Consider the following 27,269-nt stretch of genomic DNA (forward strand, 5'->3'; position numbering starts at 1 on the left):
AGGAAAAGCTGAGTTTGCCCACTCCGGACGGAGCACCTTCCATAAAAGGAAAAATTAAAGGTATCAGTCGTTTGTGCCCAGTGTGGGGTTCCTGCTCGGCTTGGCTTCTGTTATTCATTAGGAGAGTCTGAGGACTTCACAGGTTAGAATCACTGTGTGAGTCACAGAAGTAATCAAGATTGTGATCTCTGTTTCTCCTTCTGCCTGTAACTCACCACCACCACCACCTTGGAGGATGTTGGGGAGAAGTTGAAGCAACGTGTTGAAATTTAGTTTGTTTAGTGCAGTCTGACGAGCAGGCCCTGAAAATTTGCTGAATTTAGGAACTGAGTTGCACCTTTAGTTCAAGGGCATGTCCAAGAACCCCAGTTGACCTGCTTCTGTTTGGCTTGTAGATTGTACTCTTACTGATAAGACTTCACAAATTGTCCCCAAAGCATCAGAGCATAGAAGGCCATTTGAATATTTAAAAAAAAAAAAGAAATCCCAGCTTTCAAAATCAAAACTGGTCTTGAGAATTCAACAAATGGCTGGAGACAGAAATGTCTTCACATTGTTAAATTGCCCAGAACTCAGTAGATTCCTACATTTTGAAGAATCGCAGGGCTGTATGTTGAAAATGAAAACACAATTTTACGAGAAGTTCATAATTTCTGATGGTGTGAGTTTTTGCGGTTGCCTTTAGAATTCATACCTTGGGATGTATCCAGTTATTAAGTGGTCCTCTCATTGACTCATTTCCAAGAGGAACTAACTGAGCCAAAAGCAGACTCTGCTCACAGGAAGAATGCAGCATCTCTGTGGCTTTGGGGAGCCTTTTTGGAGTCCCAGAACTCTCTAGAAGTACATGTAGCCAAGTGCTGGACAATGTCTGCAGGTATCGTAGTTGACTTCCAATGACCCAGCAGGAAGATTCCTGCTGAACCTCTGGGTACCCCCGCCGGTTTCCTGGCAAGCTCAGTGGGCACCTTCTGGGGAGTTTTGGGGGTGTCCCAGCTGGCTTTCCCATGAATTCAGCAGCACCCACGGAGGGAATTTTCCAAAGACTCCAGCCAGTGCCCCCTCCAGCCTCTGAGTGAGCTTGACAGCATGCTCTCCCCACCCGCAGACAGCTTCCCAGGGAATTTTGTCAGCACCCAGAGGATAGGTGCCGGCCTGCCGGCTTTGTCTGGCCTGCGGTTCCAGGGGCCGGCATCATACCCTGTCCTGAAGAAGAGGACCATGAGAAGGACGACTGCCAGAGATGGACACAGTTCCGGGCTCCGAAACAGAAGACCCGCATCTGTTTCTGCTCTTTACAGACTCGCTACACTCCTTCCCGCATGTCACTTTCTCGCCCCCCCTGCCCCCGCCAAAAGAATTAATAATCAAAGGGCTGAGACCAAAGCTGCTTAACAAAATGGAATTTCTTTTAAAGACTACCAAAACACACAACCTGGTCTATTTATTTTATTTCTTCTGAGCCGCGGCCAATCAGGAGGCGCCCAGCCGTGGTCCTGAGGAAGGCACCGTGGTGGGAGCGGGTGCAGGCATAGGGGGACCCTCCTCTGAAATGGCAGCCAAGTCTACAAATGGTTGGTTATGTGGAACCAGCAGGTATTGGGGGATCTCGTCTGCCTCTTCTCACACTCGTAAGTGTGCATGATGGCATGTTTTTAAATTGAACGTTTTGATGTTGAATGTTTACTTCTCCTGTGTATATACTCTCTGGGCTTTATTTCTTCTTAAGACAAGGTGTCCTGTTCCCTCCTTCTGGCTCTCCTCTTCCATATAAAGTGACCGTGGAGTTCTCCGGTTTCTGCTGTCTCTGATAACTTGGTGGGCTTGCCAAGTGGGGGGACCTTCATGCTCATGGTTTCGGACGATGCTGCCTTTACCCTGAGGAGACGTGGAAACCATGCATTCGTGCACCTCATGGCTGCTACTCGAGAGTCACACTTCATTAAAATACAGCAGTGGGGCGCCTGGGTGGCTCAGTTGGTTGAGCGACTGCCTTCGGCTCAGGTCATGATCCTGGAGTCCCGGGATCGAGTCCCGCATCGGGCTCCCTGCTTGGCAGGGAGTCTGCTTCTCCCTCTGACCCTCCCCCCTCTCATGTGCTCTCTCTCATTCTCTCTCAAATAAATAAATAAAATCTTTAAAAAAATAAAATAAAATACAGCAGTGGACTTGGAGGGGCGAGGGGTGTGACTTTTAGAATAGTAGAGCTGAAGGTACCCCGAAAGACATCCAGATAATTTACTTAATAGGACCTATATCATTGTTTGTTTTAATACCTAAGACCACTCTGCTTGTTTTGAGGGATGTTCATAACTGAGATCTTTATCCCGGATCAGGAAGTGGGTTTCATTTACGCTGAAAAGAAGTGTTTGGCGCGTTTAATATTGTGATTTGAGTCATTACTATGATCAGTTTGTAGTATTTTGAGTAATGTGCCCAATATTTGAGAATTCTGATACTTAGTAGAAAAAGGTGAGAAAGTTCGTTCCACTTATCTTCTGTTGATTTTTTTTTTTTTTTTAAATCATAATAAGACTTAGCATTCTGTTCTTCCATGGAGGGGGGGAAACAGTTGATGTGGTAGCTTTTTAATGCCAGAAATCTTAAGCCGGAGTAATTAAGAACAGTTTTTCATAATTTTCAATAATTTTTCATGATAAAGCCTAATACAGCCTTAGTGATTGCAGTGTTCTGTGCATGAGGCCAAATTTCTGCTTCTTCAGGAAGACAGATGGCATTGTATACTTACTGCACATGAATAGAAAATCTCCGACAGGAGAGAACGTATTAGCATTTACAGCTGGCCTTTCCCTTCAGTTGTGAAACATGCTTTCGTCTTGTTTTACTATTGACTCAAACATAAAAATAAATAAATAACCTCAGGACCATTTCATCTTGAATGGCCCATTTCACTCTAAACTCATTTGTGTTCTTTGTCAGTTGCTCTTTCTAATTAGAATGTACTTTTAAGTTGACTCTGCCACCCAGAAATGTCAGTCTCATAATTTTTAATGACTGCAGAGGATCCCGCCTTATTAGTGTGTAGTAGTTTTTCATCATCTCCCCGTTGTCGGACATTTGAGAGGGTTACCAAATTTTCACTGTTTTGTAAATAGCGTGGCTATGAGCAATCATTGTATAATTTTTGTCAGAGAGAAAGGCCTTGAAGCAAGTTCCTGAAAATGGAAATATACCAGGTCACATGTATATCTGTCCTCACTTTACTGCTAACATGTTTTCTGTAAATGTAGCTTTTTTTTTTTTTTTTTTTACAACTCCCACCAACTTTGGGATTTATTTCTTAATTGCTTTTGCTAGTGATGACAGATGTGTAATAAATCTAATCTTTTTTTTCATTTGAAGTTTTCAAATCTCTGGCGACGTGGTGTTTTGCTGGCAGATGCTTTATGGTCTAATCCTTGCGTATTGCTTTGCTATAGAGAACCTGGTTACTGATCATATATTTGTAAATGAATTTTTTATATAGTTGGAAAAGTAAGCTTTTCAAAAAAAAAAAATTCCATCATTATAGTAATAGTGTCAGGAATTTACTAGATGCCAGATACAACATTCAGTACTTCTTATGTTATCTACTTTAATCATCACGATATCCCTGCCCAGGACAGTATAGTAGTGTGTCCTGTCAGTTAAGAGTGGAGTCAGATAAATAGACTATTATGCAGCCATCAAAAAAAAGAAATCTTGCCATTTGCAATGACGTGGATGGAACTAGAGAGTATTATGCTAAGCGAAATAAGTCAATCAGAGAAAGACAATTGTCATATGATCTCACTGATGTGAGGAATTTGAGAAACGAGACAGAGGATCATAGGGGAAGGGAGGGAAAAATGAAACAAGATGAAACCAGAGAGGGAGACACACCATAAGAGACTCTTAATCTCAGGAAAGAAACTGAGGGTTGCTGGAGTGGAGGGGGGTGGGAGGGATGGGGTGGCTGGGTGATAGACATTGGGGAGGGTATGGGCCATGGTGAGGGTATGTGTATTGTGTAAGACTTGATGAATCACAGACCTCCACTCAAATAATAGATTATACGTTAATTAAAAAAAAAAAGTGGAGTCACATAGTCCTGGGTCCAAATTTTGGCCCTGCCACTCCTTCCTTATGAATGTTGGTGAGTACTTAACCCTGAGCCTAACTCTCCTGAGGATAAAAGCTGTACCTACTTCATAGGGTTGTTGTGAGAACTAAGTGACATAATAACATTTATAGCATAAGCACATAATAAATGCTTGATAAATGTTAGCTGCTACTGTGATCGTTTTTTCTTCTGGGGTTAATGTGTGTCCTTCACCTTGATGTATATAACAGCATGATGATAAGGTAGAGCACATGGTAACGAATATTATTGGGTCTTCTGAGATCGTGTCCTCCACTCTTTGAGGTCTTTTCCAGTCCTGCAAATCAGCAGTAGTCTGTCCTTCTCATTGCTCCTTTAACATTACGTAACTTTGCTTGGGGGCCCCTATCACACAGGACTGTAGTTCTTTTTATGGACATTTGACTTTCTCTGATGCTGGGACCCTTCGTATCAGAGGCCTTGCCTTAGACTCTTGTATCCCCTGTATCCCCTCACACACACAGTAGGATCTCCCTATTTAGATACTCGGTGAATGGCTCTATTTTAGTTTAGCTTTTTTTTTTTTTTTAAAGATTTTGTTTATTAACCTGAGACAGAAAAAGCATGAGCAGGGAGGAGCGGCCAAGGGAGAGGGAGAAGCACACTCCTGGCTGAGCCAGGAGCCCGATGTGGGGCTCGATCCCAGGCCCCGGAGATCGTGACCTGAGCCGAAGGTGTGGCGCCCTTTAGTTTGAAAATCAAGTTTGTGTTAAAGAAATTTGAGACAATGAGCTTCTATTTTAGTAGACAACACTAGTTATGAACCACTTTTTGTATTTGTGGTACGTTTTTTGAGAAGAAGAACCTACTTTCCTTATTTTCTCAGAAATCTTAGCCAAATCTCCCATCCTAGGAATCCCGGCAGCACATGGTAGCCTGTGGGAGTTCATGGACGTGCTGCAGATTGTGAACCGTGCAGCCCGGTGCTCCGTTTTGTGGAGCATCAAGTGAATTTTTCGGATGCGTGAGCCCTCTTGGTACCTCCAGCTTTCATGCTGCCTGTGTGTCTGGCCCCGCTGCTGGGAGGAGGACCCAAACAAGCCAGTTACCTGGTTCTCGAGGATACTGGGAATCGGGGTAGGGGGTGGTTGCACTAAAGCTGTTGGTTTAATAAAAATTGATAACGGATGCTTTCTAGTCTACTACAGATTATTTCACCTCTGGCTGCTTCCAGAAACCAGCAGCCAGCAAGAGAGCCCCTGTGCTGGGGGTGGGCGCCCGAGTCGGGCCTTGGCATCTGCAGCTGGATCCCGGGCACTCGGGCAGCTGAGAGAGGCCCGGGTGAACTTCCAACCAGGAGAGCGTTCTCAGGGGAAACCAGAGAAGCTGAGTCTGTGTTCAGGCCTTGGGGGTAATCTTGGGACAGAAAGTGCAAATTGAAAATATCCCATAAGGAACCAGGGGAGAGCGGTCCAGGGCCAGGGTGTTACCAGGCCTGGGGTGTTCAGAGCACCCCCTTGCAGTCCTAGTCACGTGGTGGCTGGGTTGGGTCAAAGATGCGCAGCTCTGTGGGACCTGGAGCAAATCCGTTAAACTCAGAGTTTCTGACTTAGAACGTGGTGTTTGGGCCAGATGACTTCCAACTATTCATCCAGCTCTAATGTGCTATTATTACTTTGGTTTGTTTTATTGCTTTGATAGCATTTAGTGTTTACATTTTTAACTTGCATTTTTGTATTTTGGAATATTTTCCTAGCTGGTGTCAAAGTGTAGTTCTGATACCCATGTATCCGTGATATAAGTTAGTCATGCTAAATTAACTTTGCAGTAATTGGGTGTTGACAGTAATTTGGTTAAGGAACTTCAAATTATCTTCAGTTCATATTGTCCAAAGCCATATAAAAATGCTCAAAGCAGGAAACAAATGCCTTATCATAAAAGTACAAATATGTCAATGCTTAGTTCATTATTTAAAAATAGTGTTTTAAAATTGCTCTTCTAGGAGATGTGTCCTGGCATAAAGAAGCAGTTCCCACTCTGGGAGGTCTCGGAGGGTGGTGGCAAAGAGTAAGCTCCCCAAAGATGACTTCCCAAGGTCACATGCCGAGTCTGCCACTTGCTAGCCCTTGACTCAGGGTACGCTACATAACGTCCCTGACCATTAGCCTCTTCATTTGTAAAATGAGGGTAACCCTCACAGAGACATCGCACAGATGAAATGAGATGTACATTTAAAGCTCTCAGTACAAGGACCGGCATGTGGCCATGCTTTATCACTGTGAGTTCTGCTGAAGGTGGGGCCTTTAGAAATAGGGTATTTTGAGGCAAAGGATTTTTTTTATTATCTTTGTTGGCTTAACTTCAGGATCGCTAGAATCTCAGATCCATTATACAAGCGATGGCTGTCAAAGAGTTGACGGTTTTTTTTCAGTAGCAGCTCTCTGTAGTTGGTATCCATTTTGTGTCCTTGGTTTGGTCTATTTAACTTCTAGGTTTAAGTAGGGGGATTTAGGCAATAACAGGTACCATCCTCAGCTAGCAGCTGGCTATTGCATTTTCTCTGAGCGAGAGCACCATGCTAGCCATGAGAAGAGAGAGAGGGCAGGCCACTGCCCATAAGTAGACGAGGTGGAGGGGAGACGAAGGAATGGAAGTCATCACTGCTCTTAGGGATTTAATGATCTAGTTGGAGAGCGATTGTATCCGGGGTGTGCAGAGCACACAGATGTCCCTTGGGTATTGTGGTAATCCGTTAAGTTAATTGTCTGTTTTTACTAGACCCCATTACTCATAACATTATGCTGGTGCTTTCAAATCCTCACACATACCTACCTAGGAAATCCTCTTGCCAGGGTGAAGCTGGGCTGTTTACCTTGATAATACCTTCAGTCGGCTGCATTTCGAGATCATTTCTGCAGGGCTTTGTTGAAATGCTGCTACAGTCTGCCCGAATCCCATCTGCCCCCGAATGCTAATTACGGACACCTTGGCAGCCCTTGCTTCTCCGGGCTCTAGGGATCCTTGCTCAATTCGCCGCGACGTCTAGATAAAGATCTCCAGAGTCAGTCTGTGAAAAGGAAGGTGAGGAAAATGCTAGCGGAGGCTGTCTTTGTCTGGAACGATGGCCTTTTCGCCATAACCATGAGAATGTTCTCCATGGTGACGCAGATGAGAATTAAGGCAGTGGAGTGGGAGCAGGGCCAGTCTCGTGATTCCGGGTGCATATGTGTTCTCTGACTCCATTGTCTGGAGACCCTTTACTTGCTCACTACCTGCCCTCCTCCCTGCTTCTCCCGTCCCCGAGCACTGTATAACTCTGTGACATGGTCCCATTCGTAAGATACATCTCATGAATGCATTTTCTCTCTCTTCCTGCAGGGGAGTTGCTGAGTCAGCCCAGACCAGAAGGAGTGGCAGAGATCATTTGCCCTAAGAACGGCAGCGAGCGAGTGAATGTTGCCTTGGTTTACCCACCTACACCGACTGTGATCAGCCCCTGTTCTAAGTGAGTTCCAGACGTGGTCCCCTGTCCCTCACTCCTCATCCTGCCTCAGTAGTTGTGACAACAAAAACCAGGTTAAAGTACCTTTTGGCAAACCTTGAAGACTCTCCCAGGGCAGACCTAGATATCTAGGTGACATAGACATCAGGGCTTATGTAGCAAACTAGGAATTTTTTTTCTTGTTTGTGATTTATTTATTTATTTATTTTTTGCTTTGCTGATAAAGGAGTGTTTAACAGCTTTATTGAGCTATCATTCACATACAATACAGTTCACTCATTTAAAGTATGTAATTGACTTTTAGTATATTTGCAGGTATATGCATCCAAAAAGAGCATTTTTTTTTTTTTATGGATAGTGAGAACAGTGAGGGCCCATTAAATAAGAAAAGCCTACAGAAAATCTGTAGATTATTTTTCTCTGTAGGTGTCTTATTCTCAGTCCTTAGTAATCAGCAGCTGTGCAGAAGGAAGCTCCCACCTTCCCCCAAAGAATGTACATGCATGAGCTAACTTGGCTACAGTTAGTATTATACATCAGACTCATCCTGGGTTGGGTTTTTGTTTGTCTCTTTTTGTAGTATTAGGAACCAAACAGGCCACTCCTAAACTGAGGTGAAATACCTTTTCACCGCAAATCTTGAAAAGTGGCGGCCGCAGTCTTCTGGGAGCCGATCTCGTTATCTGGGGGATGGTGGCGACGTGATTTGTACAGCAAAGTATTCAGACAGCAGACTTTCATTTTTCTTTCTAGTTGACCACATAGAATTTTTTTTCCATATATATAAGCTTTTTATAGGGCGCTTCTGAAGTTTGCATTTGAAAATGGTGACCCGTCCTCCTCATCTTGAGAAACTTGCCGTGAGGCTGCATTCCAGAGAGCCCTGTGCCGAATGGGGCTTGTGCCTCTGCCCTGAAGTGTCCCTTTTCCTGACTTTGGTGTGTTGTCTGCAGAGCGAGGGGTTCAGGGGGCGCTCATTCCTTAGCAGCTGCCGAAGAGGGCCGCCCCTTTCTCCAAAGCGGATGACTCATTAGAACAGTCTTAATTCATCATCTTTGCTGGAAAATATCACTGAATGCCCAAGGGAAACTCTTAGCTCAGGCTGTATAAGCAGAATGCTATTTTAGCGAACCTGCTGCGCATGGTCTAATTCATCACTAATGTGCCCCTAAGACATTGTGAAATCGCGAAGCTCTTCTTAGGATTACATAGTAACTTCCTATTAACCAGAGCATCCCCTGTCCCGAACATATCAAACGACAGCAGTGTGATTGTCCTTTGGCATACATGGGTCCCTTTCTTTCAGACATACGTAGGGAAAGCCTAAGGGGATTTACAGAAGTCGCAGGCTGTGACATGGAGGGCAACAGTTTGCAATACGCTTTGCACTTGTGTAGATTTTCCTGAGCCAGCAGAGACGTTAACCTCTTGTTTTGCCTTAGCCACGTGGCATTTCAGAGGCGAGCTAGAGGTAGAAGTTAACATACTCATTTGTACGAGAAACCACCGTGGCACTGAGCCAGCTTTATCCGTGTTTTCCTATGGGCTTCTCGCCGTACGGCCACAGAAGGACATTTACACCAGCCTGGAGAAAATACTATCAGCCCCTCTGTCTCTCACACTTTATTCTACCTACCTGAATAAGCAGCTTTAAGGGCTTGGGTAATCAGAGCCGCAAAGCCTCCCAACGTCTAGATGCTGGAGAGAATACCTTTAAGGGATCGAACTATGTTTGACCTAGTTATATGAGTAGTTTTATTTCAAAATGGATTTTTTTTTTTTTTAAGTCTCTTACAATGGGCAGCAGGTTTGGAGTGAAGTCTCAGTTCTAAATGAAGGAATATCCATAAAAGCAAACATATACATGCAGGCCTGGCCTTGCCCAGCGGAGGGCTGATTCACACGCCGATGACAGGGTATTGCAAGTAGGAGATTCCGGGGACTGAGGAGGAAAACTGTCATGGGAAGTGGTTGTCATGGGGTCACAACTTGGGTCAGACCCTGACAGTTAGACTTCGGGCTGCCAGCAGGCAGGTGGACTTGGGAGTCTTGGGCTATCACCGCACTGGCTTTGCAACTCCAGCCAAGTTAACTTCAGTAAGTCATGGCAAATGATTTCTTACTTCTCGGTCAGCCCCTAAAATGCAGGTGGATGGTGGAGATCCGTCTTTCTGAATCAGGCATATATATCAGAATTTTGAGGGGGAAGGGCCAGGTGCTAGTCTGCAAAACAGTCGTCCCCCTGCTGATTCTAATGTGTGCGTGCTGGCCTTTCTGATCGCTGGGGTCCCGTCCCTGACTCGAAGGGTGGGCTCCCTTGCCAGTGGGCTTTATCCTTGGCTACAGAGCCTCTCTCGGGTCAGTAACCAGTCGTCAGCACCAAGGCAACGCTGATCCGTGCTACGTGGATCAGGATTTTATTGCTCAAATCAGGAAAGGGTTGAGGGTGACAGGAGCACTCTTAACTACGCCAGGACAACAGGCCTCAGCCAGAAACTCTTCCCAGACCTATCAGAATCATCACCCTCCACTCCTATGTCATTGATCTAGATCTCATGGTGGTTTTTGAAAAGACAATCCAAGCTCTTTAACCAGCTTACTCCTCTCCTTTACAGGTCAAATCAGAGACTTGTCATTTAACTTGAAGCCTGCCTCTGACCATGTATAAAATAATGGTGCTGCCATGTGCTTTATAAAGAAAAACCATCGACGACTGTTATTTGATTGGATCTTCCGTATCAATTCCAAGCTTTTCTGTTTCTCATTTAAAAAATTTTCTATGTTTTATTTCCCTATGGGGAGAGACAGAGAATAAAGAGTAGGTAGTGATTTTTTTTAAAAAGACGACTTCCTTTCATCATTTGTTTTGGCGATTGGCGATTCGGGTCGCCACCAACTTTCCACTGGGAAGGAGTCATATGAATGAGATGCCACCCCTCTGCCTCACCCTCCAAGGGGATAACTGAGGAGCTGAGGGGCTTCTTGTCCTCTTTGTTGATTACCAGATAGAAATGTGAGTCATCTTCAGACTTCGGCTCTCCTGGGCTGATTTTCAAGGATATTTGCTTTTGAGATGAGGTGAAACTTCACCTCGTAGCACATTTGCTAGGTTGCTCTGAAAAACTCTGACCTCCTTAAGGATATGTGGGTTCTGTCTGGTAGGTTTTTTAAATAATGCGGTGATTATTGACATATTACTGTGTGGTACAGAGCCATCACCGCGGTCTAATTGTAGAACGTTTTCATCACTCCTAAAGGAAATGTGTGCCCATTTGCAGCTGCTTCTGTCTAATGCAACACCTCGTTCTGTGCAGTCAAGAAATTTTTTCGTGTCACTTTCAGGAATGGTTTTGCCGCCTGGTGTGTTGGTATTACGCAGATTTGTGAGTTTCAAAGCAATTCTTATAAAGTGTTCTTGTTTGCTAATTCAGTCCAAAGGCAGTGAATCGCGTGCCCCCACCCTGCTGTCAGCCCACCATTGGACAGCGGGGGTGAAGTAGAGCTGCTTGCAGGGAGAGTAGCCTCCTTCAGACCGTTTTCTTTTTTTAGTATAGGTAGATTTTTTAAAAACATAAACTTTATTTTGTAGAGCAGTTTGAGGTTCACAAGAAAACTGAGCAGAAGGTACAGGGAGATCCCGTGTCCCCCGCGCCCCCACACACCACGACTTGCCCCACATCGACGTCCCCCCAGCAGAGTGGCACATTTGTCACAGTGGATGAGCCCACACTGACACGTGTTCATCACCCAAAGTCCACAGTTTACATCGGGGTCCACGCTTGGTGCTGTCCATTCCATGGGTTTGTGTATCCACCATTATCGTATCAAAACCAATATTTCCGATGCCCTAAAAGTCCTCTGCGCTCCATCTGTGTCATTCTTCCCTCCCTCCTCAACCCCTGGCAACCACTGATCTTTTTTTTTTTTTCAGCTTTAGTGAAGTTTAATTGACAAATAAAATTGTAAGATATTTGAAATGTTCATCGTGATGATTTGATATATGGTACATTGTGAACGGGTTCTCGCCATCTAGTTAATCACCCCGTCCAACACCTTACATACTCATCTTTCAGAAATTCTGAATGGTCAGCCTACCTGATGCCTAGACATGAAAGGGATACTGAGTCTTGGACATTACAAGTCACAAGAGGCAAAAATATCCTTTCGGTGGGGAAAGGAAGGAGAAAGTAGATTCATTTTTTAAGTTTATTTTTAAAAAAATTTGTTTGTGAATTCCTGCCTCTATCCTGCCTGCCCCGCACGTCGAGACACTTAAAATTCCAGTTCAGAAGGGAAGTGTGAACTTCTTTAGGCAAGGGGCAGCTCACTGTTTGCTTTTTATTTTTAGGTACCTGTAGAACATTCCTATCTCTTGTTTCCAGAGAGGTTTAGACCAACCCTGCCTCTGCCAAGTAACGTATAGGCTCCGATAAGCTGCCAGATGACCCAGGTTATCTCCTGATTTTCATCTAGGAGACAGAATCCAATAGGTTAGCATCTAAAAATGTTTTACCTTAAGGCACACTGAAATGCAATCCACATTCTTCCGTGCAGTTTCTTAATGGACTTACCCTTGAACGTACAGGAAATGGGACTGTATCATTTTTATCTCTTACCAGCTGCCCATTTTTCTGGCGGTGGCCCCACGTCTGTGTGCGCTGCACGTGGAGTGTTGGACACGACCATGGAAGTCAGTCCGGATTGGGGCAGTTCGTGTGTCACCAAATTGGAAAACATGGGCTGGTTTGAAAATTGTTGAGCTAATAAGCTTTCTCCTTTTCCAGAAAGTACAACTGAGGATGAAAGGCAGGGCCGAGACACTGCCTTTCAGAACTACCTTTTAAACTTGGGTCATTGCGTACATACTGTAGCATTTCCATTCAAGCAAGACCCCGGTAAATTCCAGCTTCTTACTGTTTATAAGTAGTCCCAAAGATATAGTGATGACCACGCATAGGAATTTTGGCAGTTCCATTGTTATGACATAAGGATATTTTAAGACCCATGGAAACAGCCCTTTTATAAAAAGTAGGTTGGAGACTCTGTGGCCTTTATCTCATCAGATAAACAAGCAAAATACGTTAGACTGCACTCAGATTAGTTAGTATGGACTTGATCATTTTCTTTCTTTCTTTTTTTTATGAAATCAGCGGAGCAACATGAATTTGGCTTTATAACGATGGGAGAATCTTCTACTGACCACAGAGTTATAAAGCACGATGGGTGGGGATGGTATTTCGGAAGAAAGGGAGCTCAATGTGGAGGTGTCCTAGGAAGTGTATCACGTTGATTTGCTCTGTTTTTTTGTAAGGAGTGAGACAGCTCATTGCCTCGCTGCATTCTAGGGCCAGGAGAAACAGTGTCTGTTGGATTTAGTGCCCCGTCAGCCACACTGATACTAGAATTTGTTCCTCTTTGCTTAGGTATCTCCATACTTTCTTGGAAAATTAAGTGGAAAAGATAGTGCTTCTTTCCCCTATGTCATCATTTTTCTGTACCCAATCTGTGACTTTAGGAGCACCAATTTTTAAGGGTAAGTCTCTGGGAAGCAGAGAGGGTTTCTTAAATAGATAAGGGCTTCCTAAGGCCTCGAGAGTTTAGGGGGAAAACGGGTTGGGGTGGGGTTTGGGATGAAGAGATCCTATACGGCAGTGCATTTCAAAATTACAAATCCTTTGCTTATCCCGAATCAAGAAGCCTTTGGGGATTAAGAATAAGGAAACTGCCTGATTCTTTTGCCTAAAACTATGATATTGCATGCATTAGTCATCTTTAGTTCCTTGCTGGAAAAAAAGAAGTCATTTAAAAAAATTTATTATGCACGGATGTCATATCGGGAAAATCTCAAGTGGATCAACACAGCAAATAGCTTCTTAAAAGTAGTGTTTGCATTTATTTTCTCAAGGCAGTTTGGGCTCCGGAGTTACGCTGCCTGAGTTCGAATCTTTGCGACTTGTTGGTGCTGTGACTATAGACCTCTGGCAGATGCAGGTTCCAGAAGCGGTTGTCTTGTGGGGTTGTTGTGAGCATTTAGAGAGACCGTTGTGAGGGGAATGGTTGGCACGATGCCTTACAGAGTGCACAGCACTCAACAAACAGATGCACCTGTCCCTACCAAGCTTTCTCTACCAGGAATGTTAGTGGTGTGCACTGTGGGTGGCCTAGCAAGGTAATCCTAAAAAATAAAATTTCAAAATGCATATCTAGATAATCTAGATCCTAGAATGAAATGTGCTCACTGACTTGCCTAGCAACGTTGAGTTTCTTAACTGAGGTGCCTGCCCAAGGAAGGTAAACGTGTGTGCCGGGTAGGTAGGGAAGAATGTTGGCTTCCCTTCCCCTTCACCCCAGTGGATCTGTGTCTAAGGCCCCCTGCAGTGTCCTAACTCCATCTTCATGGGAGAAAGAGGAGATGAGTGGTATCATTTCTTTCATATCATGATCACAAATGCCTGTGGTACCTGCTGAGCCCGTCAGAGCAAAGCCCCCTAACTCATGTCCTCCACCAACCCTGTAGGTCACACAGGGCAGGGAGCTCCGCGCTCCCGACCCAGCCACGTTCTGACAGCCGCAGGTACCGAGCGGCGCAGCTGGGCCTCAAACCCACGTCGTAGCTCCCAGGCTCAGCGCCGTTTTCACACCAAGTTCTTACTTACACGTTTGTTTCAGAATGTAGTGTAATAACAGAACGTTGGAGGTATGTAGAGTAAGGCCAGCAGGTCAGGGCTCGGGCAAGAGGCAGAGAGGGAGGAACCGGGCAGGAAAACACTGTACTGTGTTTTCCAGGGGAAGGTGCTGGCCGGGCATGGCCAGTCTGAGTAGCTTCAGCGGGCTGTGGGGCGTGGGGGCAGTCGCTGGGTATCTCTGGTACATGGCCCTGGAGTGAGGAGGGCAAATAGAGAGCGGCCTGAGCTGTTGGAGCCTGATAAAGGAGGTGGCCCGCAGGGTGTGGGCTCTGCAGAGTTGGTCTGTATTGAGAGGCGCACTCATACTGGAGTTGTGTGCTATCTCTGGGAACTGCCTAACGCTGGGAGGGCAGTCCCGCCAGGGGCAGCCAGGGCCCAGATGTCAAAGCATCAGAAAACAGAAAATAAAAGACCTGGTTAGTACGACATGGGATAGCTTCAGTTTCAGCCCAAGCTTCTGAGTACCTTGAAGAACTGTGCTGTGTTCCGGGAAGAGCAGGTTCAATAACCCAAGGAGATTGTGGGTCTGAGCCTCCGTGCTGACCTCTCTTGCCGGCGTCCCACTGCAGCTCCCCGGGAGGTCCCGTAGGCTTTGTAGGTATGAATTAGGGTCTTCCCCCTCCGTGTTCTCCATCAGTCTGTGCTTCCCGCCACTGCTTTGCACCCACTGCCAAACTAGGAGTCTGTCAGCTGCAAGGCCGCCCTTTCCCTTGTCCCCCCACGCAGCCTTCCGCTGAGGCCTCTTCTCCGGTCTTTTCAGGGTGCCTCAACATGAGTACCTTGGGCCAGACAACTTTCTCTTCGGCCCGTGCTTTCCCCTAGATGCACCTGTCCCTACCAAGCTACCTGTGTTTGAGTCTCAACTGGCCTCCGTCTCTCTAATCGTTTTTTCCTTCAAACCAATATTATCTTTCAACGTCAGACCCTGCCACTGCTCTATTTAAAAGCCTCAAATGGCTTCCTAATGATTATAGACTCGAGTTTAAACCCCTGGGCATGACTCACAGCCCCCATCCACCCTGCTGACACGTGCAACACTCCCTTACTGTGGGAGGGAGGGGTCCACCATACAGCACGCCCAGCTGGCTCTCAGCCCACAGAGAGCTGCCACCCCTCCTCTCCTACCTGGTGAAGAAGGCCCGTTGTCCCTAAGGTCACGTGTCAGCTCCCCTGAGACGCCATCTTCAGCCCTTCTACTGTAATCACCCTTTGCCTCGCTTCTTACACATCGCCATGACAGTAATGGTCTCATAGTATCTTGGCTGTTTTTCACCTGTGACTTTCTCATCGCATCTTATTCATTATTCATTCAGCAGGGCTTTGTTGAGGATTTACCCTCCAGGCATCATGCCAGGTGCTGAGGCTGCAGAAATAGGCAGACAGACCCTGCCCTCATGAATCTAAGAGTCTCTTTGGGGAGAATGGGAATCAGAGACTTAACCAAACAAACTTGTGAGTGTCTAATTACAATTAAAATGTGATCCCTGCCGCAGTGGGTGTATCAACAAAGTCCTGGGGGCCACCGAGAGGAAAGAACTCTACCAGGAAGGATCGAGAAAAGTTGTAGGAAGTGGCATTCAAGGTGGATCTTTTGGGATGGAGAAGCAGTGTGAGGTGGGGAAGGTTGGTGATGTGATGGCTCTTTCCTTTCCTGAAGAGCCTAAACACGAAAAGTGGTATCAATGTGGAAATATAGTCAAACTGGTTTTCCTTTTTTCTCTCTTGAACAGTGGACGATTCCCTCTGGGTGCCCTGGCTTAGACATTCTTGTGTTTCTGTCGTACGTTGTGGCTCAGGGGAACAGACAGCCAGACACAGCTGTCTGTGTTTCCAAAGGCTCCTTAGAGTCAGTGAGAAAGACATTTGCCCAGCACCCCCCCCCCCCCCCAAACCCAGAGCTCAAACCGCCAAAGGTAACTGCTTGGTGGAGACATGAGTTGTCACACTGCCATCCTCTTTACCGTTAGATTTATTATATTAGTACTTGAATTTGAGGCAGTTTTCAAAACTTTCTCTACTGGGAAGTTTACTATAATAATAGGCCTTCAAAAAGTCCTGAGTCCTCTGAGTGCCAGAGAAACACGAAACCATCCCTAGGGCCCTGAACGTCCCAACCTTGCTTTTAGCTGTGCAGCGTGCTTGGGAGTCAAATAACCCTCATTAAAGGCTGGCCCTGCTGCGTACTGGTGTGTCCCCCCAGGCAAGTTCTTTACCCTCTTGGAACCTTAATTTCCTTCTTGGTGAATGCAGAGTAGGATGGGCTTACTTCATGGGCGCATGACGAATTGAGGATTAATCAAATAATGCACTGCAGTGAGTGGTGTGATTCCTGGCTTGTAGTGGGTAGCTAGTAAATGGAAGGTGCAGATTTTTGGTAAAGTAGCTAATATTATACTCAGTCTCCTTAAAATCAAGCAGCACTGATAGAAATGGAGGGTGGAGGGTCTGCGTGTCATTATAGGAGAGCCGATATAAGGGATGGGGACCTCTGACATTTTTCCCTCTAATCACTCTGTCTGAATCGAATGCCACTCTGTTTAATTAGGTGGCGATGCAGGAGTTTCTTCATTTTCTATTCATCTGACTCTGGCTTTTAGTTTGACAGCCTTGCCTCTAACGCGTTAGGCCAGGTAGACATCCTAAACTAAGAGTTCTCACTTTTCAGCATGGATTCCTACTTGTAGAGGATTATTTAGTGTGTGTGTGTGTGTCCGTGGATGTTTCTTGAGAGGACCCAGGGCTATGGTTAGAGTTTGGGGTTCTTGATTAGAAATCTGGTTCAGCTGTGAAATTACAATGGATTAGGTGGTTATTACTAATAAGTATAGTTCCTTTTTATGTCTGAACTTCGTGTCACGAACAGAAGCGTTTGCCCAGCTTTCTAGTGAAAAGACACTTTCCTTTGAAGGATCATGAGTTGCCTGACATTTACATTTTTATAAGGAATTCCAGAAGTAGAAATTAAAATCTGCAAAGAAACACTGATTCCTATGATTGCTTCTGGTTCTTATCATTGAGAATCTCATCCTCTGTCACCTTTTGTCATTGCTCTGCTTTCTTCTCATCTGCCCATATAGGAAGAACGTTGGTGAAAAGCACAGAAACCAATGACTTCTATGGCTATGGAATTTCCGTGGAGAAAAGAGAGCATCCGAACTCACCTGGACCATCTTTCATACCTGGCAAACCCTCTCCATGCTCCCGCGCATGTTCCATGAACTTGAGCGAATAGACGTTCGGGGTGCTCGCAGAGCAGGGCGTACAGCTGGCCTGTAGAGGAAGTGGGGAGGGGCAGGGGGAGGCTGGGGGAGAACATGGAGCAAATGTTTTACAACCCGAACCTCAGAACTGTGATCCTCCGAGGAGAGCGCTACTTGAAGAAAAGAAAAAAAAAAAAGTCGAATGGCTTCTCAGGGATTTTGTTTTCTGTGCACATAAAAGCCATAGTTCCAGTATAGGTGGCCGTGTTTTGAGCACTCAGATTTCAGTTCTGTTAAATGTGAAAGAGGGATCGACTGACCGTTCATTGCTGTTCCGTAACTAGTGTAAAATATGTATATGTTTATCTTTATTTTTATAATATGCAAATACATTTAAATTTATACAGTTTGATGCTTCTAGCGTTAGTTCACACTGGGTGCAATATTCTGCATGAGAACTGTGCCGAGATGGGGCTAATTTCTTATTTTAGCGTAAGACCTTTTTGTTCAGTCTTTATTCTTCAATCCATCTGAGATTTAAAAAAAAATCTCTCTGCCCACGGATTAAGTGCTGGGGTCATAGAGGCTGCCGATAATCAGCAAGAACCTTAAACGTGTACGGCAGGCAGTCTCCTCCCCTTCTTTTAAATAAAGGTCCCCCGCCTGTCAGCCTGTTTGTTGGGCGGGCTGGTGGGATTCCTCTGTCCCCCTGCCCGCCTGTCCACTAGCACTGGGCCGAGTGGGCCTTGCTCCAGGCTGGGTTTCGTGTCGACAGTGAGTTGTCACTGGCTGATGTGCTGATGGAGGCCTGGTGTTGGGATTCTTCAGGGAACAGGGACAGAGAGGGGTCAATGAGTCCGTGGGACACCCGAGTCTTTCAATAGCTCAAGATAATCAGGAGTCAGTTGTGAATGGTGCAAAGAGCTTTGCTAACGATTCCTTTTTTTCTCTCCCTCTACAACAGAGTCTGTGAAATTTAGCAGAGCACTCTGCCAGCCCTCCACATCTGGCTGTCAGACCTTAAGATAGTGAGTTGCCTCACTGGAGAGCATAATCCCACATTGGTTATTTACAAATGCAGAGCCTTGATAGGATGGTCACCTGCCAAGAACTAGTAAAACCATTGTTGTTCAGTCTCCACAGAGTGGAACATGAAAAGCAAAGCAGATTGCTCTCTCATCCACTCCGAATCGGGGCCAAACGTATCTGCCGCAGTAGTAACACATTCTTTGAAGAATGGAAAGGACTCTGTTTACAGCTGCCTCCTCTGCGTGTTGATGGAAAAATGTGTAAAACAAACTGTTTCTCACCAGGGTAAGGCATGAAAAGTGAGTCAGCTAGTATTATTCTCTTCCTTCTTTTATAAAGTATTGACTCTTGCAATGCCAGTATACAAAGTCTCGACGTATTTTTAAAAGGAATAACAAACTAGCAAGCGGTTGAATTGTGAACAATCCCGAGTTGATTTTCTTAGATTTTGTGCCCCAGGAGTTGAGACTCCAGAACCTCAGTTAAACGAGTATGATTTCTCACGGCCATAAAATCAAATGGGATCAGACTATTTCTGCATTTTTGGATACTTGAATATGACACCTCAATTTTGAGATTTCATTTCCTTTTAGAACACAGTTACAAGATCACCTGCTTAATCCTTTGGTCACAGTTCTTGTGTGAGCGTGTGCGTGCGTGCATCTGTGTGCGTGTGAGCCGAGTGGTAACATTTAATTGCTTTATGGACCATTGAATTGTTGGGCATAGGAGTTTTGTAATTAGCACGAGACAGTTCCTAAACTGTCAGATTAACTAACTTTGACCAGTCTTTTGCAAGGACTCTGAAGGATGTGACTTTGGGCTAACTCCCCAGGGGACCATATTAAATGGAAAAAAAAAAAAAAGGCTCCTTTGGGTGACATACCCTGCAAAATGGTTGTTATTCTTATGAACATAAATGCCCACATTCTTAATATCTGCTATTTTTTGACAAATGATGTTTTGTGCTGTCATCTGAACCCTAGAGAAGCAGTATAAGAAGAAATCTTGGTGTCACGTGTGTTTTAGCAAAATGGTCATTGTGACTGAGGGTCAGGTGACCAGAAGAAGCTCCAGAAAAGCTCGAGACCTTGCTTCAGGGTCGGGGGAGGGTTGGAGATACAGAAAACACTCTGCTCTACCGGAATGTTCAGTGTCAAAGCAGGCCGTTGCATACCTGGGAAGACTCAGCCAGCCGAGGCTGACGGGCGGGTCACTAAAGCACAAGGGGAGTCTTCTGAGACCCAGTGATCCCTTGCCTCGCAAACAAACGCCCTTCGAGTTTGTTATGGTTTCTATTCCTGCAACCTGTGGTATCAAAACCACTTCCTGGAATTGTAACAGTGCTGCCAGGATAAATGTTTTTCCCCCTTCTGAGAAAAAAAAAAAAATGACAGTGCTCATATTTGACATTTGTGCATTGGACTCTTTTGAATGAATAAAAAGGAAAGGGTTTGGTATAATTCCTGATGGGGTGTGTGTGTTCTTTTTCATGCCACAGTTTGTAAATTGTAATTGTGGTTTCCCCTTGAATTGTCTTGACTGGGCAGAAATTAAAAAAAAAAAAAAGTCAAAAAAGTTCAATAAAAATACAAAGACATGATGAAGCAATTGTATTTGCAGAGTTTAGTTATTTTTGTTTTTTCGTTTCTTTCAGTTCAGTTCTAGGAATAACTTTTATATATTTGAGTCGCTTTTGAGCTAATGGGAGATGGATGGTGGCCACGCTATTGGGGGGTTGAGTCCCCAGAAGGAAAACTGAAGGGTCCCTGTTTAAAACCATGCCTCTTTTCAGACAGCAGATTCAGTGCTTGAATATGGGTTCTTTCTGCAATCAGACCCTTTATCAGCGCTGCTCCATTATACTCTTCTGTCAAATTTAGGCATCGACCACACTTTGCAAGTTCCCTTTTTTTTTTTATGTTATGTTAATCCCCATACATTACATCATTTGTTTTTGATGTAGCGTTCCATGATTCATTGTTTGCGTATAACACCCAGTGCTCCATGCAGAACATGCCCTCTTTAATACCCATCACCAGGCTAACCCATCCCCCCACGCCCCTCCCCTCTGAAACCCTCAGTTTGTTTCTCAGAGTCCGTAGTCTGTCATGGTTCATCTCCCCCTCAGATTTCCCCCCCTTCATTTTTCCCTTCCTACTCGTAATGTCCTTTCTTAGCAGAAGGCCGCGTCTCCGCCCGTGCATATTACCCCAGGCATGGGGAGGGGTCTGTATTCACCGGACCTGCAGGTACTGGGTCAGAGACGAGGGAAAGAAAATGTCAGCTTCTACAGGAGCTGCGGCCTCCAGGGAGGGACTGAGAGCAGAAAAGCCCACCCTGGGCCCCTCAACCTAACCCCTTCAGCGTGGGCCTGCCGAGAAGGCAGGTGAAGCCTCTGGGGGCCTCCGATCCAGACGCACCTCTACCGGCCCGGAAAGCTGACACCTGGGTGTGGCCATCAGAATTTTCAAAGGGGGGCACCTGGGTGGCTCCATAGGTTGGGCGTCTGCCTTCGGCTCAGGTCCTGGTCCCTCCTGGTCCCGGGGTCCTGGGATCCAGTCCGATTGGGCTCTCTGCTGAGCAGGGGGCCTGCTTCTCCCTCTCCCTCTCCCTCTGCCTGCCTATCTGCCTGCTTGTGCTCTCTCTCTCTCTGTCAAATAAATAAAAAATCTTGGCCGGGGGGCCCCCCCATAGCCCATACAGGGAACATAACTGGTCATTTGGGGCCTCGTTTTGGTTTCGTTGTTTTTAAACCGAGAAACTCGGAGTTCTTCGAACTTGCTGAGCACGCCCCGGATTCGCAGGTACTGGTGGTGACAAGCTACGGTGAATGATTTAGCACCTGTCATTCCCTCTCCAATCTGCTCCTACCTCACTGTGAACTTTTGAAGTTGATTCCGGGTTTGCTTTGAATACACAGTGCTCCAGAGGTGGGGGCCGCTCAGGCATTGAGTTCAAAAGCCCAGGGGTTCCCGCGTCCGGGCCCCCGGCACCCAGTGGTGGTGGGAATGAGGAACAGCCCTTGCCCACTAGAACTAAGACGCTCTTGCACTGACTCCTGGAGCCGGGACGCAGAGTTGCTGGGAGAGGTTTTATTAAGCAGCTGATCCTTGGACGTTGCCTGGGTTTGAAGGCGTGAGGAAATCCACCTGGCAGCAGAAACCCCATGTGAAGACTTAAGCTCAAGTAAGAAGCGTCGTTTTCATCTTGACATGCAAGAAATGTCTTTGGATGAAATGATTTCGTTCTAAACACTGAGACTAATTTAGGTTTCCCAAACTGCTCCATGAGACGTTCGTTATCTCCTGAGATACTAATGCATATTCTTCTGCAGAGGAATGTGAGATCAAATAGGTTTGGGAAATGCTGCGTTAAATAACCAGTTGTTGCCGCAGGCCTCTGAGAAGTGCTTAGAAGCAGATATAGATTGCGAGCATGGAGAGGGCAGAGGGGAAGGGCCCTCCGTGCAGCATTTCCGCGTGTATGAGTGTGGAAGGAAGCCTTTCCCTAGTCGGCTGCGGATCCCCTCCGAGAGCAGGTTTTCCAGGATCTGGGGCTGCCCCTTGTGGGCCAGGTGGTCATAGCATCAGGTGATGATCACTGCTCTGGGGGCCTTTTATGTTAGCAGGAGTGATGAAGAGCGCTCACTCCAGACCACCTCCGCTTGAATCCTGGCCCTGCTATCTATGCTCCTCATGTGCAGAGTGGGGGAGACCAGCCTACCTCATACAGTTGTTATAAATGTCAAATGAGGTTCTGCGCGTAAAGGGCTTATGACAGCGCCCAGCACTGGTGAGCACTGATCAAATGCAGCTAAGCTCATTCTCTTTGTTTGCATGGTGCCCCTTTTTACAAAGAAAGCAGGCCTCAAGCCTGAGTCTGGAAGGAAGGAAGGAAGGAAGGAAAGGAAGGAAGGAAGGAGGAAGGAGGAAGGAGGGAAAGAAGGAAGAAGGGAAGGAGGAAGGAAGGAAGGGAGAGAAGGAGGGAGGGAGGAATTTTTAGTAATTTTTGGTTTTATCATATTTACTAATTGGTTATTTGCCCTAGTGATAAAATGTTTGCTTTAAAAATGAATGCATTTTGGGGAGTCTGGGTGGCTCAGTCGTTAAGTGTCTGCCTTCGGCTCAGGTCATGATCCCAGGGTCCTGGGATCGAGCCCCACATCAGGCTCCCTGTTCAGTGGGAAGCCTGCTTCTCCCTCTCCCACTCCCCCTGCTTGTGTTCCCTCTCTTGTTGTGTCTCTCTCTGTCAAATAAATCAATAAAATCTTTAAAAAAATAAATAAATAAAAATAAAAATGAATGCATTTAGAAAGAAATACTTCAAAATATATTAGAAAGAAAAATATTAAGTGAGTAAATGCAGGTGGCACACAGACAAAGAGTGAAAATATGGCAAACAACTATGAAAATGGTATGTGAATGTCTGGGTACTGTAATGGAGGGACACAATCTAATATAACCCATGGAAGGACCAGGAAATTGCCCTGTGAGTCTGGAAGACCCCAAAGCTTTTTATTTATTTATTATTATTATTATTTATTTTAGAGAGAGAGAGAAAGCGCATGAGCAGGGGAAAGGGCAGAGGGAGAGGGAGAGAAAGAATCTCAAGCAGACTCCTCGCTGAGCATGGAGCCCATTGCAGAGCTTGATCTCAGAGATCACACCTGAGTCGAAACCAAGAGTCGATGCTTAACCGACTGAGTCACCCAGGCACCCCAGAAGACCCCAAAGCTCTTAAGGGCACTCCCACAGTTTTAAATTTTCCACCAGAAAAATTTACTGAAAGATTAACAAAGAATTATTATTAGAAAATTAGTATTTTTTAAATTTGAAATTTAAAAGAAATTTCACTACATCTTAAATGGTTCAGTGCAGCCAAAAACTTTTCATATAAACGCAACTGAAATTTGAATGGGAAAATTGATTTTGTGCAAACTTTAATGTTTTCCTAGAAGACGCTTATAGACAAAAAAGTTTTTCTCTGAATATTTTACTGAAGCCAGACTGAAAAAGTAACTCCTGTTCTCACTCATCAGAAATAAAAGCAGAATCTCACTAACCGATTTGTCTCCTGGCTTTATAGTCACTCAGTAATAGAGGAATCATGGCATGAAATGAAGCTGGGTACAGGCCACAGGCCCGGTGTGTGTCAAGGGGTGGATGAAATGCCCGGCAAACCAGCGATACGTTCATTCTTTTTTTTCCTACTCCAGATAGTATGCCAAGGTGGCAGATGAGCGGGCTTCCAGAGCGACAGAGTAAGGAGCTCAGGGTAAATTCTCTCTCAAATAGGAGAAAGTGTTTTTAAAAACACACAGAGGTGCGCCTGGGTGGCTCAGTTGGTTAAGCATCTGCCTTTGGCTCAGGTCATGATCTCGCGGTCCTGGGATGGAGCCCTGAGCCCTGCTCATTGGGGAGTCTGCTCTTCCTCTCCCTCTCCTTCTGTGGTCTCTCTCGCTCTCACTGTCTCTCAAATAAATAAATAAATAAAATCTTTAGAAAACACACACACACACAGGCATGGTCATTTCAAATCTCCAGAAATTGTCCTAAGGACATAGAGCAAATGGATAAATATTCATTCAAGGAAACCTACTAAATACAAAATCGACCAGCGTCTGTGACTTTTGAGATAGGGCCTTCCTGACCCCTCCTCCCCCATAGCTCCATGTTCCAGAAGTGGTACCCTGGGCCCTCGACTTTCGATAGATGTGGCCAAGAAGATGGAGATTCTCTCTCCCCCTGACTCCCTGTCAGGGGCTGCAGTTACATTTTGAGAGAGGCAGGCTGCTTGCATTTCTCATCCTCCCCAGCCCTTTGTGGCAGAAGCTCTGTTCCAGGCAAGAGTAGCTGAGAGGACCCGGGCCTCCTGCTTGCAGGCGGAGCTCTAGGGCAGTCAGGGTGGGACAGAACCATCCCTGCCCCTCCCCAGCCCGGGAGAGGCGAGCCAGGAGGACCACTTCCTCCTTCTGCTGTGCCCACTTGTGGAGCAGGGGTGTCACTGTCAGAAAAAGCGGATCCCCACCCTCGGTTCCAGTGCAGAGGCACAGGGGTCTGTTCCAGAGGAAAGGCAGGCCATAAGGATGAATATCACCACAGCTCTGCCCGAGAAGACTGACTTTATTTGGAACAGAGCCTGGAGAACAGCATGCCTAAGGATGTTGTCAAAACCAGTTCACAGCTTGGTGGAGAGTAAAGGAGGCTGGGGGGCTCCATGATACACATAAAGCAGCAGAGCAGCCGGATGTTTAATAGAACCAGGGAAAGAGCCAAGAAGAGAACTCCTGGGATCACAGTCAATTCTGGGGGTGCTCTAGGCTGCACCCACTCAGGAGTAATCAGAGCAGGACATGGGGCAGACTTCAAAGCATCCCCAAGCCACACCCAGGCCCACCATCACAGGGCAGAAGCCTCCCTGACACAAGGGGCTCAAACATAACCTCTGAGCAAACACCGACTGAACAGTAAGCTACTCCCACTAAGGGGCTACTCCTAGGAAGGCAGGCTTGCAACAAAAATCACACTCATTCCTGGGAGCCTAGAAGATTGTGCATGTCCAAGACTGAGCTCTCTCAGGAGTAATCAGAGAGGAACTCCATGCTACTAGTCTCTGGCTGAATGTGAACCAAAAAAATGTAAATTCCCTGAAACGTGATAGCAACCTACAAGCTACACAGGCATCCAACAAGTAGAGGGCAAAGATCTAACTGCTGGCTTACGCACAACTTTTGACCAGTAAGTGACTTATGCAGAACCAGGGGCAACCCCTAGTTTGTGGGGCTAAAAGATAAAAATCAGGAGGGAAATCTGAGCAGGGACATCAAAGAGCCCCAATAAAGGAGACTACGGAGGAGATGAAAAAAATTGTATGATTGCACGTGTCTTCTTTCTTTTCTTAACTGATTTAAAACAATCAGACAAAATAATCCAATATAACAGAATATACACAAACATAATATATATTTGACAACATGAGCACAAAGGAAGCAATGGAGTAAGGAAATGACATCAGATGGTAATTGAAATCCAAAGGAGGAAATGAATGAGCCAAAGGGTAAATAATAAAGCTATTATAACAAATGTTACAGTATATACTTCCTCTTCTCCTTCCCTCAGCATCTTTAAAAGATGTTATATAAAACAATAATTACAACAATGTATTGTTTTTTGTAAGATGTGGATGTAATGTAAATTAACAATAACAGCACAAAAAAGCATGGGAGAAATGGAGTTATGTAGGAATAAAGTTTCTGTATTTCCTTGGAACTAAGCTAGTATGAATCTGAAGTGGATTCTGGTAAGTGAAGATGTATGTTGTAAGATTTAGAACACCCCTTAAGAAAATAATTCAAAAATACATTTAAGAAGTTAATGGAATTAAAATGTTACACTAGAAAATATCCACTTAATGCAAAAGTAGACAGTAAAGGAGGAATAGAGGAACAAAGAAATGAGATATACAGAGGACAAAAATCAATATGGCAGATGTGAATCTAACCATATCATTAATAACCATATCATTCATATCAGGAGATTATTTTTTAAAGATTTATTTATTTATGAGAGAGAGAGATTGAGTGAGCAGGGTGGAGGGGCAGAGGGAGAGGGAGAGAATCCTCGAGCAGACTCCCTGCAGAGCACAGAGCCTGATGCAGGGCTTGATCCCAGGACCCTGAGATCATGACCTGAGTCAAAATCAAGAGTCGGCTACTTAACCAACTGAGCTACCCAGGCGCCCCAATGAGATTAAGCAACTTAATCAAAAGACAAAGATTGCCTCTTTGGATTAAAAAATTATGTTCTGCATAGGAGGCAGATTTTTTTTTTTTATATTTTATTTATTTATTTGAGAGAAAGAGAATGAGAGAGAGCACATGAGAGCGGGGAGGGTCAGAGGGAGAAGCAGACTCCCCACCGAGCAGGGAGCCCGATGCGGGACTCGATCCAGGGACTCCAGGATCATGACCTGAGCCAAAGGCAGTCGCTTAACCAACTGAGCCACCCAGGCACCCAGGAGGCAGATTTTAATATAAGGATACAAATAGGTGGAAAAGAACAGGATGGAAAAAAATAAGCCAGGCGAAAAACAACCACGGTAAAGCTGAAGCAGCTATGCCAATATCAGACAAAATAGACATTAAAGCACACCCACATACAAAAATGTTACTAGAGACCAAAAGGGACATTTCATGGTGAAAAAGAGTCAATCCATCAGGAAGGGAAGGAAATTTGGGACATGAACAAAAATATAACAGCACAGGAGTCAGTAACCAATGAGTCAAAGAAGAAAACACAAGGGAAATTAGAAAATGCTTTGAGATGAATAAAAATGAAAACACAACATACCAAAACTTGCAGGACATAGCTAAGGCAATCTGCATAAAGGCATGCCTCTAAAAAGAAAATCTCTAATCAATAACTCTGTTAACCTAGGGGTACCTGGGTGGCTCAGTCGGTTGAGTGTCTTGACTCTTGATTTCAGCTCAGGTCATGACCTCAGGGTTGTGAGATAGTGCCCCGGGTCAAGCTCAGCGCTGGGCAGAGGAGCCTTCTCTCTCTCCCCCTCTCCTTCTGCCCCTCCCCTCCTTTAAAAAAAGGAAACAACTCTGATAACTTAGGCACAATGGACAAATTCCTATAGATAAAAAGTAGCAAAACTGACTCGAGAAGAAGTAGAAAATCTGACCAGACCTATACCAAGAAAAGAGATTGAATTGGTAATTTTAAAACTTCTCACAAAGACTAGGATCAAATGGTTTCCATGGT

The 27,269-nt window shown here is 45.3% G+C and overlaps 1 protein-coding gene across 3 annotated transcripts in view; it reads left to right on the plus strand.

Annotated features, from left to right (window-relative positions):
• MFHAS1 (multifunctional ROCO family signaling regulator 1) overlaps nucleotides 1-20,101 on the plus strand; it is a 101,209-nt gene extending 81,108 nt beyond the window's left edge. Inside the window, exons 2-4 of one of the 3 annotated variants that reach the window (XR_006791633.3) lie at nucleotides 7,460-7,586; nucleotides 13,007-13,116; nucleotides 17,347-20,101. Coding sequence is in view for 2 of the 3 variants with exons in the window: in XM_045879761.3 (XP_045735717.1) it covers nucleotides 7,460-7,586; nucleotides 17,347-17,380 (161 nt within the window). In the remaining variant the exon portion in view is untranslated. Of the gene's footprint in view, nucleotides 1-7,459; nucleotides 7,587-10,198; nucleotides 10,958-13,006; nucleotides 13,117-17,346 lie in introns of those variants that run through there. The other 2 variants (XM_064585600.1, XM_045879761.3) reach the window with 2 other exon arrangements.
• The last annotated feature ends 7,168 nt before the right edge of the window (nucleotides 20,102-27,269 follow it).

The sequence above is a fragment of the Mirounga angustirostris genome, unplaced genomic scaffold (genome assembly GCF_029215605.1).
Source record: "Mirounga angustirostris isolate CCGP_5_RB_7025 unplaced genomic scaffold, mMirAng1.0.hap1 SCAF_2, whole genome shotgun sequence".
Taxonomy (NCBI): domain Eukaryota; kingdom Metazoa; phylum Chordata; class Mammalia; order Carnivora; family Phocidae; genus Mirounga; species Mirounga angustirostris.